This window comes from Ruditapes philippinarum, unplaced genomic scaffold (assembly GCF_026571515.1).
Source record: "Ruditapes philippinarum isolate M1 unplaced genomic scaffold, ASM2657151v2 ctg1183_1_1_1_1, whole genome shotgun sequence".
Taxonomy (NCBI): domain Eukaryota; kingdom Metazoa; phylum Mollusca; class Bivalvia; order Venerida; family Veneridae; genus Ruditapes; species Ruditapes philippinarum.
In genome coordinates this window covers 83,133-103,265 of record NW_026862887.1, presented here as the reverse complement: position 1 = coordinate 103,265, position 20,133 = coordinate 83,133, and the positions used below count along the sequence as shown (strand labels likewise).

At 31.6% G+C, this 20,133-nt stretch overlaps 1 protein-coding gene across 1 annotated transcript in view; it reads right to left on the bottom strand.

The window, feature by feature from the left end:
* Positions 1 to 633: 633 nt before the first annotated feature.
* Positions 634 to 20,133, bottom strand: part of LOC132720521 (Krueppel-like factor 6) — a 58,785-nt gene continuing 39,285 nt past the window's right edge. The window contains exons 2-3 of the mRNA XM_060704675.1: positions 7,734 to 8,469; positions 634 to 5,343 (exon numbers count right to left, since the gene is read on the bottom strand). Of these exons, the coding sequence (XP_060560658.1) occupies positions 5,156 to 5,343; positions 7,734 to 8,469 (924 nt within the window). The 3' untranslated portion in view covers positions 634 to 5,155. The remainder of the gene's footprint in view (positions 5,344 to 7,733; positions 8,470 to 20,133) is intronic.

The following is a 20,133-nucleotide window of genomic DNA, read 5'->3' as shown; positions in this document are numbered from 1 at the left end:
CCTTAAAATACACAACAAATTCATTTTTACGAAATTTAATGTAAGTAATAAATATAAACATAAAAAAATTGACCAAACAATACTCACTTTTAGGTTTTGACAATATTTTTTATATAAAAATATCACAATACCAAGGTCATAGATGCCTAAAATGATATTCAAACTGAAGGTTGCATGGAACTAAATGTACATGAACTGTATCTATATATAGCCCAATTTTGATCCGACTCGAATAAAATGAGGAAAGTAGGGCAAACAAGTTAGCATCAAATGTGTAGAAATAGACACACACTTCAAGGATGGTTTAGTACAATATTTAATGAGGTGCTCTGATTTTTAAAGGCACTCATTGGTAGGGGATGACCACATGACACTTTTTGCAAGCTAAAAATAGCACTAGATTTAATTTGAATTGGTATTTTTTTTCCCCGTAAAATTATGAGGTTGACAATGGCTTTTTAATACTTACATAATAAAAAAACTGCACGGAAATTTTAACAAAATGTAGATTTTTGACATGCAATATTTTGTGGAGGTTTAAAATCTTACATCGTCACCTTAGTGCAATAACGTAATAAGTGCTTCTATATTTAATAGCAGTTATTGAGTTCTTGCAATAAGGTGACGACATGGCAAGATTGGTGATTTTGTTTTTGTAGGGAGTAACCTGTTCTTACTCAGTGAATTTTCTTACAAAACAATTAACCATATGAAAGGGGGAAAAAGACCTTCAACATGTGATCATCAACAAGAGAGCATGTGAAGTGCTTAAGGAGTTAACTTTCAATGCCAAGGTCTTATTTGGCAAAGTTATATTTCCTGGCAAGCAATATTATGCAAATGACAATGGAAATACACTGTGAAATAATCATCAGATTTCTTTAGTTAAAATGTTCTGGAGCGTTGTAACATAACTGTGTGCACATGTTTACCAAACTAGTTTTTTTATATAATTGTTACTGTGCTGGAACAGACTGCAAAAAAAAACTTCATTTCACTTTTATCTTAGGACAATGTGCAAAACATGGCAGGTAATTTCCTTCCTTTGATTTTAAATAGAAGAAAAGCGGACGCCATTTTAAAATTGCATATTTTCAGCTTGTTGTACCTCAATAACAGATAAGCCCTTATAGACAGACGGCTGAATATGTTGCCTAACTTATATGTAAAACTCATTTTTCGAAAATCAAATCAGTTTTCATCGAAATGTTAAACAATTTTACTGCATACAGGCCTGTTGGTACGTATATTATAATATTTATAAAATATATCATATAAATTAGGAAATATCAAAACAATTCCAATTAACACAAACAAATTGTCATTGTCAGGATTCAAGGTGTTCAGTATGTAAAAGCATGGACAAAGGCACGGAAAATGTCAGCAGATGAACTAGGTATAACACAGGGGAAAAAAAACTTACAAAAATTAGAATGGCAAAATATCAAAACGCATAATAATCTAATGTAGAACAGCAAAAGTTTTGCGAGTTTATATTAGGCTCAAAATACGATACCAAGAGTCAAAGGGATGTTATGTTGCACAAGTCAAGATATATATAACTTGTAGAAGTCACTTGCATTTAGTGCTAAATTGAATTAAAAATTCTTAAAGGGAAATAACTTTTAAATTATCCCCCCTTTTTACTACTTCGAATAATGGCAAGTCATGACTTAAACTTTTTATGCTGTTAACAACATAGTAAATTGTATTTGATTTCAGAAAATAGGGGGAATACAATCTTTAGAACAATGTTTAGTAAAAAATGAATTACAAATTTTACTTTCACAAACAACCAGGTTAAAAGATGTACATGTATGTATGATTTGTTGTTGTTGTTGTTATGGTTATTGAATGAACGCCACTTCTATCAGTAATTTCAGTGAACTACTTTGTCTTATAAACAAAAACAAAAAACTAACATAGAGAAAAAAAAACAAGACAGACAGCTTTCTTGAAAAGTCAGAAAAAAAATAACAGTTACGGCAGTTCCGAGTGCTAAAACATACGAAATACAAAAAAAGGAATGTTACAGCGAATTAAATATAGATAAAATTAAATGACTTTGCAAAAACAAAATGACATCTTTAGTAATATAACCAGTCACCTGCACCATCCGGGAATCAAACTCAGATCGCCCACCTTTTTTGTACTTGTCTTTTTTTAAAAGGGTCAATAACTCTGTTAAAATTCGAAATACAATTGAAACTTGCACTGAATATGTGTGCTGGTAAGTACATTTTGTTACCTTCTACAGAATGTTAAAGAATTATTAAAACTACAAACCGGAAAGGAAAAAAGAATTTCCTAGTAACAGACAACTATTTTATTTCATAATTGTCAAATCAAGTGAATTTAGTCAGCAAAAATCTAGTGCTTTCGGCTTTCATGTAAATAAATGTACTTAGGTCTTAAAAATCAGCTAGTTACCACCAAGGTAATATAATCTTCAAAAAACATATTTCATACTAGAGAAAAAGCTTAGAAATAAGATATCAGAATAGCATGCATTCACAGAACATGCACAAGTAAGGTGTTTTTGTTTATTATATAATTTGCAAAAAAACAAAAGAATAACACTTCTATACAAAATTTATCACAGACATTACATAATATCTAAATTTGTCGTCATAGAAACAAATAATAATGAAAAGTACAACAAAATGAAAAGAAAAGTTAACATGACCAGCTAGAATTACACCTTGTATTATAGGATTAATATACGGATATAAAAAAAAAAAACCCGGACAATTTGAAATTTCGAATCTCAGAATTGCCAGTTAAGTTTTCAAATATCTAACCGAAAACAGTTTACAGTTTATATTCAAAACCTTTTTTTTAAAATAAAGATTGTATAATATATATATAGATAATGAATTTCAATACATGGTATATACTACATGTATAATTATGTGCCATATTTTGATAACTTGTGCAAGTATTGGTTTTAGACGACGAGTACATTTGTAGCATAATGGTTAATGGTTACTGTATTTTACCCCAAGTAATATAATACATAAATTTTATGAAGAAAATTTAATGAAATAAAAAAGGTTATAAATGTAGAAATAAGCAAAAAGCCTTTTCAAGACCTTACTTTCAAATATATGTCCAAGTAAGATTAAAAAGAAAAGAAAGTTTTTTTGTTTTTTGTTGTTTTTTTTTAAAATCTCAATCATTCTTGATAAAAAAACAAAAATTGACAAAATTTTATCATTTGAAATATGTCTGAATAAATTAGCAAATTTCATTATCAACTAAAAGTAATAAACTTATTTTTTTTAAAATTATAAACGTTTTTAAACAAGCAAGCAAATTTATACATTCAAATAAATACAAAAATTATAGTTGAATTTCACAATCTAAAAAAAAATCTTGTGTTGGTTACTATGGAAACATATTTGAGAGTAAGTAAGAAGCAAATAAACATGAAAAAAAGAGAATACGAGACAGAAATGTCATTCGGAACAATTTTTCTACATGATTATCTGTATGACCTTGACTTCGGACTGTATGACCTTGACTTCGACCTTGACCTCTGTTACAATCTCTTACATGTCTATGCTTTTTTCTTTCATTTGTAAATTGATGTAATAGTTTTAGCAAAAAGTTGTATATAAAAAACATTTTGTAATGCAAGCCTGTAAATTTAAGAGGTTCAAAAAAGATTATGCCATTCACTGGTTCCTGGTATTACATCTTATGAATTGGGGACCATTCATTATGCTATTGCTGTGAACTGGTTCTCATTTTTTTCAGTATACAATGTAGACTTTATACATGGTAAAAAACTAAATTTAGAACCAGTCCACTTGTTTCCAGCATTTAAAGTTTTATCAAGACATTGCAGTGTCAATTAGAAATGGGAACCATCTGTTTTAACAATACAGCATAGTGGTTTCCATGATAGTTCAATAAATACAAAAGTTGCATGGATTCATAATCAACATGTGATTAACCAATCAAATCATGTCTTACAAAACCTGTTCAGATCTTTTCCTTCCAAAATTTTGCATATAATTGCATCAACTGCCCAATAATAGTAAGGAACCAGTCCTTTTATAAAATATATAATATAGGTAATTTTAGAAAGTAAATAAACTATAATAGAAGTAGAAAAGCAGATAAACTTTGTTTCATTACATGCAATGACATTTGTTATTTTGTTCATTTAAACAAAATTAATATTAAGAAAAAATATTATAAATTCATAAATGTAATTCAATTTCATTTCCTTTTAAAGTGTGTATTAAAAATGATGAAAAAATATAAGAAATTTCTGTAACAGCATTTCTAAAACAAGGAATATTCTATAAAGATGTTTTTTCTATATTGTATTTTCATGAATCTTGAATCTTAGAATGTTTGGTGTATCTCTTTGTAAGGAAGTTGCTGTTTCACACTTCGGGGTTGAAGAAGTTGTCACATCACTGCAGACGGTTTTTCTTGACATTTATTTTCGGAGCCACCTTTGCAATGGTTCAAGTCCTTCTATCACAAATGCTTTGGTTGGAATTTAAATAAAGTTTTTTTTTGCTTAATTTAATAACGCATAGCAAATAATAAAGAGATAATAATCATGAAAATAATAATCGTTCCATATCACACGATCCGTATATAATGCACACGCCACTAAAATTATCCGCTACTAATAACGGATACTAATTACTGACACTTCTTTCCGTTACTGGCATTAAATGAAGTCAAAGCTCACAAACGAACATGCACGCTCACCATAGTGCTTGATTGTTTTACTGAACATTAATCGTAAAGCCTTAAGTCGGTGCATCGCAAAACAAGACGAGACACATATGTGCTGAGGTTAAAGGGTCATGTGATGGCCCTGATTAGGTTTTGAGTCACATACAGTATATCACATTACAGTTTTGAATACACGTTACCATATGAATTATATTATATGTAACGCGTGTAATAAACATTAGTGCAATAGTCTTGTAGGAGACAACAGTTTACGACTGATGAAGTCAACCTCGAAAGAAAATAACAATAATCATGAACATCCGTGGACATTATAAGATTTTCGTCACTTCATTTCATCAGAAAACATGTCAGTTTTTGATTACACAGTTTCCATGAAACTTTTTTAATGGAAATGTATGAACAATTTAAAAAAGGAGTCCTAATTAAGATCACATTACAAGTCTGATGTTGCGTGTCTTTTGAGGTGAAGAGCTAAATGATCACTCCGGCTAAACGACCGGTCACAAAATCGACAGCGGAATGGTTTGGCCCCTGTGTGTTTTCTGTAGTGACGTGTAAGCTCGTCTGATCTTGCAAACCTCCACTCACAACCTTCCCAGCTACAACAATATGGTTTTTCACCTGAAAAACACAGATATAAAATATGATGAATTAACTAACTGCGCTATAAACAAGTTTAAACAAGGGAACTGAGATCATAATTATAAATGATAATGTTAATTTTAAACAAGAGCTGTCGGTAGGACAGCAACGCTCGACTATTCTTAGTGCTTGATAGTAAAAAAAATGCTTGACACAGTTACCTCCTCCTGTTTACAGGTTGGGGTCATGATGGTGAACAAGTGTGCAAAGTTTCAAAGCCATATGTCAATGGACTTTGAAAATATTTGAACTATTACAAAAACTTTAACATAAGTGGTTACGCCGACGCGGACGCTCGGTGACTGCAATAGCTCTACTTATTCTTATCGAATAGTCGAGCTAAAAATAGAACAGTCGAAAAAGGGGCATAATTCTGTCAAAATGCTTGATAGAGTTACCTCCTCTTGTCTACAGGTTGGGGTCATGATGGTGAACAAGTGTGCAAAGTTTCAAAGCCATATGTCAATGGACTTTGAAAATATTTGAACTATTACAAAAACTTTAACGTAAATTCTAAGTCGAAAAAGGGGCATAATTCTGTCAAAATGCTTGATAGAGTTACCTCCTCCTGTCTACAGGTTGGGGTCATGATGGTGAACAAGTGTGCAAAGTTTCAAAGCCATATGTCTATGGACTTTGAAAATATTTGAACTATTACAAAAACTTTAACATAAGTGGTTACGCCGACGCGGACGCCGACGCTCGGGTGACTGCAATAGCTCTACTTATTCTTATCGAATAGTCGAGCTAAAAAGTAATTTTGACATCCATGCAAACAATCTAATTTAATTACACAATGTACTAGCGTAATAGAAATGGAACATAATTATCTGTGCAAACGTTTTAAGAAACACAAGGGAGACAACCCTGTTACTACATAATTGATCTTCATAATTGAGTTACTTACCTTTGAAAAAAAGAAAATCATACATCTTTGTAAATTAATTTCACTTACTGAGACAAAAAAACATGACAAACTAGCACACAAATCATTAAAATATTATGCAGTGTCCATAAACTGTAGTGGTCAATCATTAAAAGTTTGTACATTTTTAAGTATCACTTAATTCATTTGCCTATCAATTGATTGGACGAGGGATATCTTGGCTTTATTGTGTATGTCTTTTTCAACATATGCTGAACCTAGGTGCTCAAATTTGACACCTTCCTTCCCTTTCAGAACATTAAAATTTAACTCTCCCCCCCCCCCCCAATTACTGTCTATCATAACATTGCTTCAGCTTGTTTTAAAGGTATATTCAAAATTAACAAAGTCGATGCTCATTTGACTTTCAATTTAAATAGCATAGTATAATTATTCACTTTCCATCATGCCCTGAATTTTGCTTATGATGGGATTCAAAATTTTGAAATATATATCCTTTATCATGCAAATTAACCAAAAATATATCTCAAATACCACCCCCACTCTCCCATTTCACATGAAAAAAAGTTCTTTTTAAATTTCTAATTTATGTTGAATCATATTTTGGTTCAAAGAGTTTCTAGGTTATATTGTAATATTAGCTTATTAAATCCCCTTCTTAACAAAATTCACTCGCAACATAATCAAAGTCATCTCCTCTAACACCAAAAAAATTGTTAAAACGACTCCTACGAAAAATAAATACTCTTCAAAACGAAGGTAAAACAAGCTGGATTTCAGATTTCAACCCATGATTTCTAAAGATGTAAAGTAAGCTTTGTAATTTATCATAAATCTATGATTTATCACATAAATTTCAAAGTGAAAATACCTCGTTTTTAATGACACATGAACATCGTCAAATTTCCACTTCATCATATAATCGCAAATTGATACTTTATACGGTAGACCAGTAATTAAAAAAATTTCTGCCTTGACATCTGAATTAGGTAAGGCTTTGACATAATGAAGTTTAAAGTTACAGAAATACGATGGCAATCTTGCTAAATTCAACGAGCACTCATTTTCCCATTAATTACATGCGAAACTGTCTCTTAATTACAGTGCAACATGCTATATGCTTAGTTGAATAACCATTACAAGTTCAAAACTGCAAATTAGCTGTGCTTTACGACTCTTACGATACAATTTCAAGACCGCCTAACAGTAGACAATAAAGCAATATGTTATTAAGACCACAGGGGAATGCAGACTTAGAACAGATTGGTGATTTTACTTAAAAAGACTGCACATGCCTTACATAATAATACACAGAATGATTGGCTCCTGAAGTCTACAAGTAAAACTATTATGGTCATATGTTGACTAAGACATTTTTACTGACCGAGTTTGATTCCTATTCATCAATGTGTATAACTATTTTCTCAGGCATAGAGCAGCTTCTTTTCATGATTTTCAATAAATAAAAAAATAAATGACCTACCTGTATGTGTTCGCAGATGTGCTTTGAGATGAGAACTTTTTGTATACACTTTTTTACATCCATTATATGGACACTTGTGGTTTCTCCTTTTTGAATCTGGACTCATATCACACTGGCGAACTGAACTTGGCAAAGGGGGTCTTTGTGTCAATGTTTGACCTTGGATTTGTCCTTGACCTACATTTTGAGTGGTGTAAGGTCGTGAACGATTAGCACTATGTCCTGGTACAAGCAGACGCTGTTGCTTATGTAAAACGTCGGCTGAATGAACACGCATTTGAACCATGTGTGTACGACCTGGTCCCGCTACAAGTCGTAACGCAAATGGATCGTTGGATTTCGGCTGAATTGGTGAAAGAGGAGGGTCTGACATGTTTGAATCCCATGAAACGCCACTACTTGAGGAACTAAAGCTATTTAAACTAAGATTATCTGCAGTTCTATCATTTAGATTCAGGTGCGCTAACTCTGCAAGACGATCAACTGATTCGGTTTCAGCTAGATCATCATCATCCTCCTCTCCATCACTGAGGAGCGGTTCTGGAATTAATAAATCGTCATTATCATCATTTAATCCTGTCAAGTTTTCTGAATTTTCCTGATCCACTGATGAACACGGAGTAGGCGGATTTGAGTCTACCCATGCCTGCCTGGGTTCTAATTTTGCATCCTTGAGTTTTTTGAAAGATGTAAGTTTTGGCTCGTTTTTCAGGTACCGTTCCATCTCCAGGCAATTCTGAAAATACACAATAAAATTACTTTACTTTCCTAATTTTATGAAAAATTAATTTACAAAGAATCTATATGATAATCAGAACATTTGAAATGTTGGTATATTTAGTCAACATTTTTCAATCAGACAGGCCCCTTCATTTAGTTATAGAGGCCCCATTTATTATGTAATATGACTTATTAACGCACAATGGTACTGAGTCACCTACATCTAAATAAAATATTGACACAACATTCATTCATAATTTCAAATTTTCAAACTCTAAACATAGCCGGAAATTCTTGCATCTGATTAGTCAGTTCTTAAGAAATATTAAAAAAACTGACCAATGTAAGGGTCTCTTTCACAGGATGCTCTCTGACTTTCCTTTATCAGTATATACTAATTCACTTATGTTGACTACAATACAATTAATGTAACAATTGTTACTAAACAATCATTCTTTCATCTGATCTGATGCTTTATCTCACTCTCATTCAAAATATTGACAACAACTAACCGATTCATGAATCAGACTGTCAGAAATTTCTCACCACGGAGACAGTAATGTTATGATCAATTAAGGATATGAGCGGCAGACATTCCAGGCATTTTGAAATATAATCAATTGAAGACACTAATATACAGAAAACATCCAATAATTTGAAATTTAAATGTATCACATTTATCTGGAGCTGTAAAATGATGAAATACATCGAGAGATGACAAAAGACAAATTATCGTCAATACGGTGGAACAATAATGTCTACAAAGGTGACTGCCCCTGAAAGTTGAAGCCTGTCCTTGATAGTTAATAATGCCTAATAATTTGACAATAATAAAAGGTGTTTTTTAATAAAAATTAATGAAATGAGAAGTTAGAAAATTGGTCTATGTGGGTCTTGGATGGAAGTATATCATGTATTTTACTATATGGCTGACAGTATTTTTTTTCCTCTAAATTAAATACCGGTAATGGAGATTACCCACTCCTTAGAATTTGGTACTGTGGTAGAATCTATTGTAATTGCATGTAGGGTGTTTACAATTTCAAAATACTAAAATTGAGTATATAGGTAATAGAAATAGTCAGAGCTAGTAGCGCTAAGTGCATATTCAGAAAACTATATACTGCATGGTGCCACTGGCAAAAATGTCATTTTAATATTAATTAACGCAGTTAACATTCAAAGTGACAAATATCATTAATAGAAAAGGTTTTACTCATATTGCCCAATATATAAGCATTTTTCATATACTGTTACTGTAGAAATCTATCGATATTAAGCATACACTGTTATTATTTTTTTACAGCTCTTACAGCTCTATAGTCTTATTAATTTCTTTTTTCTCTCTCACCGAATCAGACAACATCAAACAGCCTGGTAATGATACAAAACGAAAGCTTTGTATTTTTTGTTTCATCTCCTTCAAGAAGGATTTAGGTGAGAAAATCTTTTCTAAGTGTTCTTAAGACAATTGAAATACCTAGGCTAAGCTGATTGTTATAGTTTCTCTCCTGGTCCTGTCATATTAAGAGGTGAACATCAATGATTTTTAAACCTTTACCAATTGCTAAATTTGTATTACAGACTCTTAAACACTAAGATGTCCTACTTTGAGTTTGGACCTCAGGGTCATAATTGCTGCTATATAATGTATTTTGAAAAACAAAATGCATTAAAGTATGGTCTCATCACGAGCCTTGGGTCTGAGTGCAACAAGAAAGTTGAGCACTTTTCTAGAAGTTTATAATAAGAAATTATTGCAGTTTGACTTATATTACAAACAGTTCAGTATAATTATAAAGATTATTTTTTCTTGAATTTCTTCCTACATTCCAACTTATCTAAATTGATTGAAAATACATTATAATGCTGCTTTTGAAAAAAAATAAAACTATAAAGAATCATAGTAAAGCAATAATGCCTGTTACAAACAAACTAAAATATTTGTAAGCGTAACACTACAGTATGAATGAAAATTCATTTAAGCCATCAATAATTTAACCCTGATAGAATTTATGATAATTTTAAACAAAAGGTGCCATATTCAGTTCCATACTTGTAGACTGGTATAGGTATATCAGTTCTGATCTGATCTGGATCACTCAGGTGGAGAGGTGTTGACAAGGCATATGACAACAAATGAATAAAACAAGCTTCTGAGTGACAATTAATATAATGAACCCAAAGACTGAAATATATCCAAAAGAAAGAAATATGAGCCATGGCCAAAGAAAAAAACACAATGATTATGGATATGAGAGATGAAACGATTGATAATAAAACTGAATGATGATTTACAATGTTTTGTTTGTTGAAATATAATACACAAAACAATTTCATCCCCCAAACAAGCTAGCTTTTAAAGTAAAGTCCTTTAATATACCAAAAAATAATTGTCATTCTAAAAATAGCAAAATAGCAAATTAAAATTTTCAAGTGATAATCAGTTGGTTAAGTTTATACTTCATAGAGAAATTAAAAATTTCACATAAAAATATCTCAAGAGTCTAATTTAAGGGAAATGATAATTTTTCTTTAGTAAAAGAATATACTGAAACGCAGATATCAATTTTGATACACATAATTATGTAATACATAATTAATGAATTTAAGTAATTTCCCCCTTAAAATACACAAATTGAATAAATTAAATTCTTGAATGTTCACAGCATTTTTGTAACTGTTAGGAACTGTTTACTATTTTAGGGAGGTCAAGATGCGAAAGCGGCGAGATTGTTTGAAAGTCGATCGAGCCGCAGAACAGCATTCACGTTCCGATCAGGCTGCACATTTTTTTCACCCTGTCACATTTCAATCATGCAGAATTTCTTTTCGCCTTAAAAGAATATAAGAAAACTATTTTGTATACGGGAAGCAATTGGTTAACTGTTAGTCTAACACCACATCTATTGTGACTTGCAAGCTAAATGTACTTTACCTAAATCATCATCAACATGGCTTACAAAATTGTGATGCTTTTTATTCAATGACCTTTTGGTCTATTAATGAACTTTCTGCCAAATATCAAAATCACAGATTTTCTGATATACAGTCTATTGACTATGTTCACACTGCTATATTAATCAGATATAATATTTTGTTACAAATATCACTAACACTGACTGGAAAATTTTCTATATTACAGTATAATACATGAACACTTTGTCATTTATTTTGGTTTCCATGGTTACCTGTGATATACAAATATACCCTGATCAACTTGAGTGCTTTACTAAAATACCATCAAGATTTTATCTTTGATATAATAGTCAGATAGTGTTAATATGCATATCAGAAGATATTTACTACAAATAAACATTAAATTTCATCTCATTTTTAACACTTCTAAATTCAATACACTATTTGTTAAGAATACAGAGCAGCCAATTCTCTATTCTTCCATGACTAACTGCCATTAACCCCACCACTGGCAAATCAGCTTTCTTGCATTACATAATTCTGGCATTAATTTCCTTTCTAATGGGTTTATAATTCAAGAAACACTAGTTTAGGGTTACATTTTTTGTGGGTTTTATTTTTTATTATTTTTAAGAACCTACTTTATTCAAAAGTTCATTAAGTCTGGAAAATTAAACTTTTTTCTCAAGAAGAATCAAAAAGAGTGACAAACATTGAATTGTATGTATATTAGCATCTTGATTTTGGGAAATATTATTGCTAATATTGATAATTTGGGAAGTAAAAAGGCTGGGGTAATTTCAGATTTTTGGAAAACTGCATGAATTTAAAGAAAATTTAATATGGGAAGAGGCCTTTTAAAATGAAGGCCTCTGTTATATTTGGAGGAAAACCACTGTGAGTCCATCAAGAAACAGAGTGTTTAGCTTTTGTAACTCAGTGTTTCATTATTGATGGCAGGAAGGCTGCGATAACAAAGGTGATATTGACCGAAAAAAGAGACTTTTCCTATTAAAATAAAGGTGTTATGCTAGTAACTATAAATATATTAGAAAATATTTGCTAATGGTATTTTAGCTGTGAGTCATAATGTTACTTTTTCATTAAAAAAAACAACATGATAATATCTATTAAAATATTCATATTAAATTTTGAAATGTTTCCTTTGTATTTGAGTCACAAGAATATTACAATGTGAGGATTGTTTACAAAAAGCAGACGGCACATTCAGATGTTGTCTGGATACAGCCACAGTAAACAGCCAACCAATTTACAGTTTATGGGTGGTCACCCGTCTCCACACCACAATATTGTCCGCGTTCAATGCATACTGAGGAAGCTAAACTATTTACTGGTCTAAAAAGCCAATTTAATTAAATTTTGATAACCCCGGTCTTCATCATACCCTATTCAGCATCTGGTTGTTTACGGCCATTTTATAGATGCTTTAATAACCCAAATTGATGAAATCAACCCAAATGTATCGAAATCAACCCTAATGTATTGAAATGAGACACAAGATTCCCACACAGTTATTTTAGCTGACAGACAGCAATCAAAATACCCTAGGGGGACCGAGATTTCACAAGATTTTGTGAAGGTCAAATAAACATTTCGTTGGGGAGATGGTCACTATTTGAACTTTTGACATGTAATAGATACTTTTACCCAAATATGGTAAATAACATTTTAGCAAACTCTTTAGCAAGCCATTAAAGTGTAAAGTAATCCAGGTAAATGTGAAAAAAAATGAAAGTGCAGTTTATCTTAAAGTAACTGAACTGAACTGGTAAGATGCAGAGCTAGAGTTTAGAATTCATGATTAATTAATCTTGACATTTAAAGGCACATTATGCCTCAGAAATCCATACATTTTCTTAATTGTTAGAAATGTCAAACGCATGTTTTTATAATGGATTAAGAGCATGTTAGAATTGTTTTAACAACTGAAGAGTTGTTTTTTTAGCGCTGGACATGCAGAACATAATGTATCTAATGTATTGAAAAGGTAGCAAATATGTCAACAAAGAAGTAATTTGACTTCTATACAAAATACTTATTCACTATAACTACATCAATTTCCAATTAACAGAGCAAAAGAAGCGAAAGATTCTAAGTTATAGTCTAGTCTTTACGGCAAATGAGTAATTTTCTGGAAACTGTAACAACTTACCAAAAATAAAAAAGTTTTTTTGGTGATTTAGAAGTGTTAAAACCTTTTGATGCAATTTGTTTAACATAATATACATTTATTATTTTTATAAATTGTACGTTTATTTGTACTGAATAAAATGCATTTAAATAAATGTTTGTACAGATCTATACTAGATGATAAAAGAGAAGTTCAAATAGATTAATATATAAATCTTTAACATTCAATTTATCAAACTTGTGATTTGCCTTTTTAAATGTAAATTGCAGGGTTCAGAATAAATATCTATCAAATGTTAATATATTTAAGTATATGGTAGAGCTTTTTATAAAATTATATTAACAAATATCAATCAACTAGTTTATATGGTATGGTAAAGGTTTTTCGAAGCGTCAAATTCACATCAATAATAAAATATCTTACATTCCTGTATACCAAACCCCAATACCTTTCTTCAAGTTCACTGACGATGTCAAATTGACACAGGTCGTGATTGCTTTCAATGCATTATAACTCGAAATATTTCACACCCTAAAGGGTACGCTTTTAAACATAATAATCGCCCACACCATTATTATTGTGAAAATCGTCAGAACGCCCCTGTCTGCAAGTTTACATTTCATCAAAGTTTTAACGATTGAGTTTCAACGCAATAATTTTATTTCGGAGCAGTTAAAACGGTGTCCTGATACAATGACAGTGTCAATTGATACGGCAACAGTGTCATGATACGAAGTATGGTAATGTAACGGTGCAAGGTATCAGCAATCTGGCATCTGCACATAAATCATTAGTTGAAAAATGTTGGCAAACATAACTATTAATTTGTCAATCTTGACTGATGAGAGAAAAAAAAGTAACAACCATGGTCGGAGTATGCGATACTATCATTGATGACAGGATAAAATCAAATCTAAATTTAAACTAAAATTTCCTCCTATCGTAAGTGGACTTAAAATGCCTCGACCCTTTTTATGCTTAATATCTTATCAGTTCAGGACTTGTCCATCTTTCAAACTGGACAAAACTATTTATCATTTTTACAAGTAAAAATATTTCAGTACTAAATTTTCATGCACCTATTTGTACTTTTCTATCAAACACCCCTTATCTAGGTGTTTAACTAATTACAATTAATCCAAATCAATGTGTTGAATACTTTGATCTACAGATACCAAACCCTGTAAATGGATCGTTTTACATCGGCTAATGTCGTGATAAACCAAAGGTCACTCTTGCTTTCTGTCGTCTGTTTTCGGATTACTATTTTTAGTATTATTTTTCTCATGTGAGAGGGTTGTTCACGTGATCAATTTTCAATATGTCATTTCAAATACCATACTCATTAGGGTTCGAAATCCTTAATTGGACAAGTTCAATAGTAAATAACATATCACCACCTTAGTGCAGTACCCTTTTATTTTAGTTACTTCTAAATATACCAGAATTTACCAGAAAATTTTCATTTCAAACAATGGAATTTTCAAAATAAATGGGTGCGTGTATTAGAATGCATAATATGTACAGATTGATATGGGAATTTGCTATACCCCATTTTACCTTTACAATAAGTAATAACAGATACCTATCTTACTCGCTGATGTTTAATAAACATTCATACTCATAGTTATTTTATTCCTGGAAATATTTCTGGAATCAATATAGTAAAAACAGAGGAATTTGTTACAATAATAATGAATAAAACAATGGGGGGTCATGTTCAAGTGTTTTGTACTCGGTATCAAGTGAATATTAAATTATGTGCTTGTGTAACCAAGAAGATGTGAATTTTAATGTTCGCCTGGTTCTAAAATTTATCAAAATAAGTATTGACCTATCATTTCTCCAAGTTATCTCAGGTATTGTAAATAATCTCCGGTGTACTTTTGCAATTAATGACCTGCTTACTGGACATATCAAGTATAGAGGATCGAGCCCACCCTATTTATGCACCACAGTGCAGTCGTAAACATGACTGGCAAGGACACTTATTATACAGCATTCTGTGACCAGAAAGTTGCTGTCCCTTGTTTATCTTTTCATATTCCACTCTGCTGCTTCGTCAAATTGCCAGCGTTTCTATATCAAAATCCCTTTAGTTAAGAATGCATAGTTCCTAATTCAAAGCATTTGGCAAGTCTATATATACATGTACCAACTTTGGAAGAAAAGGGGTAAACCATGCATGCCACAATGAGAATTCCTTTTACTTTTCATGTTATATAATGTATTAAATACAGAAATATGATAATATAAATACAAAATTAATCAAACTGATTCTGCGAAAGTTCAGGTCCGAGGTTATAAAAAAAATATTCTAAGCTCAAACTCAAATCTCTGAGTGGTATTTGATTGGTCAGAAACTGTCACAGATTGTTCGCTGACCAATGAAAATCCTGAGATTTAAGTCAGAACTCAGAGCAAAAATAGTTTTATAACCTCGATGCCAAGCTAAGAGTATAACAAAGTTCAAGACAAATTTCCTCAAAAGATTGGTAGCAATTTAAAGCTAAGAGTATAACAAAGTTCAAGACAAATTTCCTCAAAAGATTGGCAGCAATTTAAGTTTTTAAAATTTTCTAGTAGGAAGAATGATTAGTATTATTCATCTTCTATACCAGGTAACTTCAGGAGCCAAACAGAATTGTTACGTTTGATATATACACAATGAAACAGTTGAAGTTATTTTTGTCTGTGAGTAAATAAACAGCAAGACATTGACGGGCTATGTGCCAATATGTATCAGTTCAAGACAAATTGTTTGTGTTGGAGGCATTAAAATATACTTTTTTTCCCTTTCCTTTCTGGAATATATAACAATACCTCTAAGCTTCTAACACTCTTTTGTAATTAAAGGGACTTGACTGAGCATGAATAACAATACCTATCTCTGCAGAGCTTCATAGAGACTCATTTGTATTAAAGGGACTTAACTGAGCATGAATAACAATACCTATCTCTGAGCTTCAAAGAGACTCATTGGTATTAAAGGGACTTGACTGAGCATGAATAACAATACCTATCGAGACTCATTTGTATTAAAGGGACTTGACTGAGCATGAATAACAATACCATTCTTTGAGCTTCAGAGACTTTTTTGTATTAAAGGGACATCACTGGACATGAAGGAACTCGTGATTTTTTTTGTTTTAGATTTTTATACCATTTGATGAATGTCTTGACCAATAACTAAGTTTGCACCATTTTTCTAGAATAAAATTGTACAAAATGACTCAAAAAAGGAAAGAGTTGCATTGCTTTTAACTCAAATCGTGGTATGAATCACACATACAAAATAAGATTTTCAATTTAATTCGGAGTGTATTTCTTTTTCATTTTTTTTTTTCATTTTGAGCACAGCATGTTGTTGATCTAAATGTAAAAATTTCAAATTTTTTTTAATTTTCTTTTTAGACTTTTTGACCTGAATTCAGCTCCTTTATCATGGTGCTTGATAAATTTAAGAGAATTATTATATTTTCATGATTTGCAACAAGAAAACATTATTGTTCCATAAGGCAGGTTTTTAATATCTGACTTACCGGTAGAAATATGGTAAAATCCTCTTGTCCTGAATTAATTAATTAACTAACCAAATCTACCATCATTTACATATGATATTATAGGATATAAGATATACCGGTATGTATAATAATTATTTTCTTGGAAGATTAATAATACTTGCTGGTATTGTTACAGTTACTGACCATACTTGACAACCCCCCCCCCCTGAATTTCTTAAATGGACTTGTTCATCTTATCAGCCTGGACAACACCATTTGTCAACTATAGGGAAAATTTCAAAATCTGCACTAAGGCACAACCATGATTATACCGCAATGCCAATGGACTTAAGTCGCATTGGGTTAAATTCTGTACCTCTAAGCAGACCAAGACTTAATTGTATGGCAGACGATTTCCTTAACAATGAGACTGGAATTATAATATGCATTAAAGAGCGCTTCCTTCATCTTCTAAACCTTACACAGAACAAGCTTTGGTCACAAGCCACCAGCTCTCTTATAAAACTTTGTCAAAATACATGTTCTTAATATTGGTATGAATATATTGGTGTGAATTCTGTAACATATAGAAGGCTATATTCTAACCAATCAAGCGTTACAAAGCATGACATCATTCATGATATGATACAATTTTAACCTTCTCGCATCAATCATTTTATAAATAATCAAGTACCTTTTAAAGTTTCTTCATAATGTAATGATCTATAAATTTCTGCATGATATAATTATATTACATTTTACAGAATGATGCATCTAAGGTCTCGACTCTTACATTCCCACTGCTATAAACAAAACAGAAGCAGGTTTTCTTACAATTAACTCTCAGTTCTATAACGAGTGTCTAGCATGAAATTCATAATCAAAACATTTTGCAAACAATAATGAGTTTGCAATTTTTTCTAAGACATTGAAAATTGATGACTTGTAGTTTGGCAGATAAATGGAATATATTATTATCAAAGATTTGAGAAATGGGTGCATTAATGCTTGGATGGCTCAGGCTAGCTGGCTTATAAAGGCTGGCTGGCTAATGGATGGATGAATCTGGATGAATTGATGGATGGAAGAAGGAAAGAATGGATGCATGGATGTGTAATTGGTAGATGGATGGATGGCTAATTGATGGATGGTGAATGAAGAGTTGGCAAATTGATGGATAGATGGAGGAAAGAATGGATGGATGGCTAATTGATGGATGGATTGATGAACGAGGATAAATGGATGACGGAGGAAGGGATGGATGGATGAAGGACTAATTGATAGATGGATGGATATGTATCAGCTTTAAGGTTATTTGGTTGGATGGATGGATAGGTTAATTGTTTATGATCAAATCCCAACCAAGAGTTTGGCCACTGTGAATGTGTTGCTGCAGTGAACATGCAAAAGATGGAATTGTTTTTGCTCAGTGACAAAAGTATAGTTGAATGTATGATTTGTTCGAAAAAGCAAATTCAATAACTATACAGTCATGATGAAGTGTCTGCTAAAAACACCACAAATCTGTACATCTTTGTTATATTCAGTGTAAAGCTATAAATACTTTAGGGGGTATTATTATCTATTCCATGATAAAACAAGTTGTTATCAATAAAAAAGTCTACATTTTTGTGGTGAAATGTTTTTGTATGCATTTGGCATAACCTATCGCACATAAATCTTATAAATATTTCGTACAACTCTATCAACACATAAATCTCTTTCTCTCTCACATGCCTTTAAACTGACCTTGATAAATTCCACTTGCATAATAAATTATATTATGTTATGTAAAAGCTTTTTTAACTGCCTGCGCTAACGAAGCCATGGTTAACGCAAAAATTGTTCCGCATAAATAGTTTTGCTTCGCACCTAATGTAACAATGTTGATTGTATGATCATTTTATATGTTACAAATTGCAACAAGTTATATTAATATAATATACGACACTGTGCATTATCTACTGATATACATTGTAATATACTATAACTCTGGAATGTATTTAAGTGCTGATATAGACCAGTATATAGTACTACCGTAGATTTTGACAAGGTTATCAGAGGTCTCACCATGCTGATATAAGATATAGCTCAATGTCTTTTAAATACTACATTAAGACATTCTTTTTTCCCCCTGTCTTACAAATACCAGGTAAAAAAATACAATAAATGCTTCAAATACTTTGGGCTTACAAGAATATTAATCAAAGCACAGAAGGCGCTGAATTTGTTTGGGTCTCAGAATGTAAGAAAGGTGCAGGTTGTGAGATTATATGTATAGTGCCACCAATGCTTTCCAGCGTTTAAATTGTAGTAAATTGGCTATAAGACTAATTGCAACACTGATATTCAATCCAATGTTTATTTGACTTTAACAATTTGAAAAAAAATGAGTTATCTTTACTGGGATTTGAACTCAAGACCTCTCGCTTCCTAAGCGAGCCCGAAAACCCTTCAGCCACGGTGAATTTATATGTGAACGGGCTGAAGAAAACCATATCATTCTAAATTAGGGCTTGTAACGACTTTAACTGTTGTTTAACACAGATGTAAATAATCCTGGAGCTTACTATAAGCATTTATATTTATAAAGAATCAAAGGGCTGCAAGTTCTGTGGTATTTTCTGATCTTTGCAATCTAAATCGTACTGTATATCTGTATGCATTTTCCTGTATAGGTTTATTTTTATGTATTATAATTCATTTTGCAAGGCACCAGAGTTTGATACATACGGAATTCTGCATAACTAGACTTGCATCAAAAAATCATTTATGTTCATTTTTTACGACAGTCACACTTTATCCTTGCATATCATGGCTACTTCCTTAACAAAAACACTTAAAAAAGAATTTAACAAAAAAAAAAAAGTATCCTCGACTGGTATTCGAACTCGAGACCTCTTACTTTCTAAGCGATCGCGTTACCACTGTACCACGGAGAAGTTATACACAAAAAGTCTGAATAATATCAAGTCATTCTAAATTTAGAACTTCCATTGCATTTCGGGTTTGTAATCCTTATTAATTTCGAGGTATTTTGTTCAGGGTAAACCTGTTGTTTAAAATTGAAGTAAATATTTTAGCGAAAATCCTCTCGCACAAACAG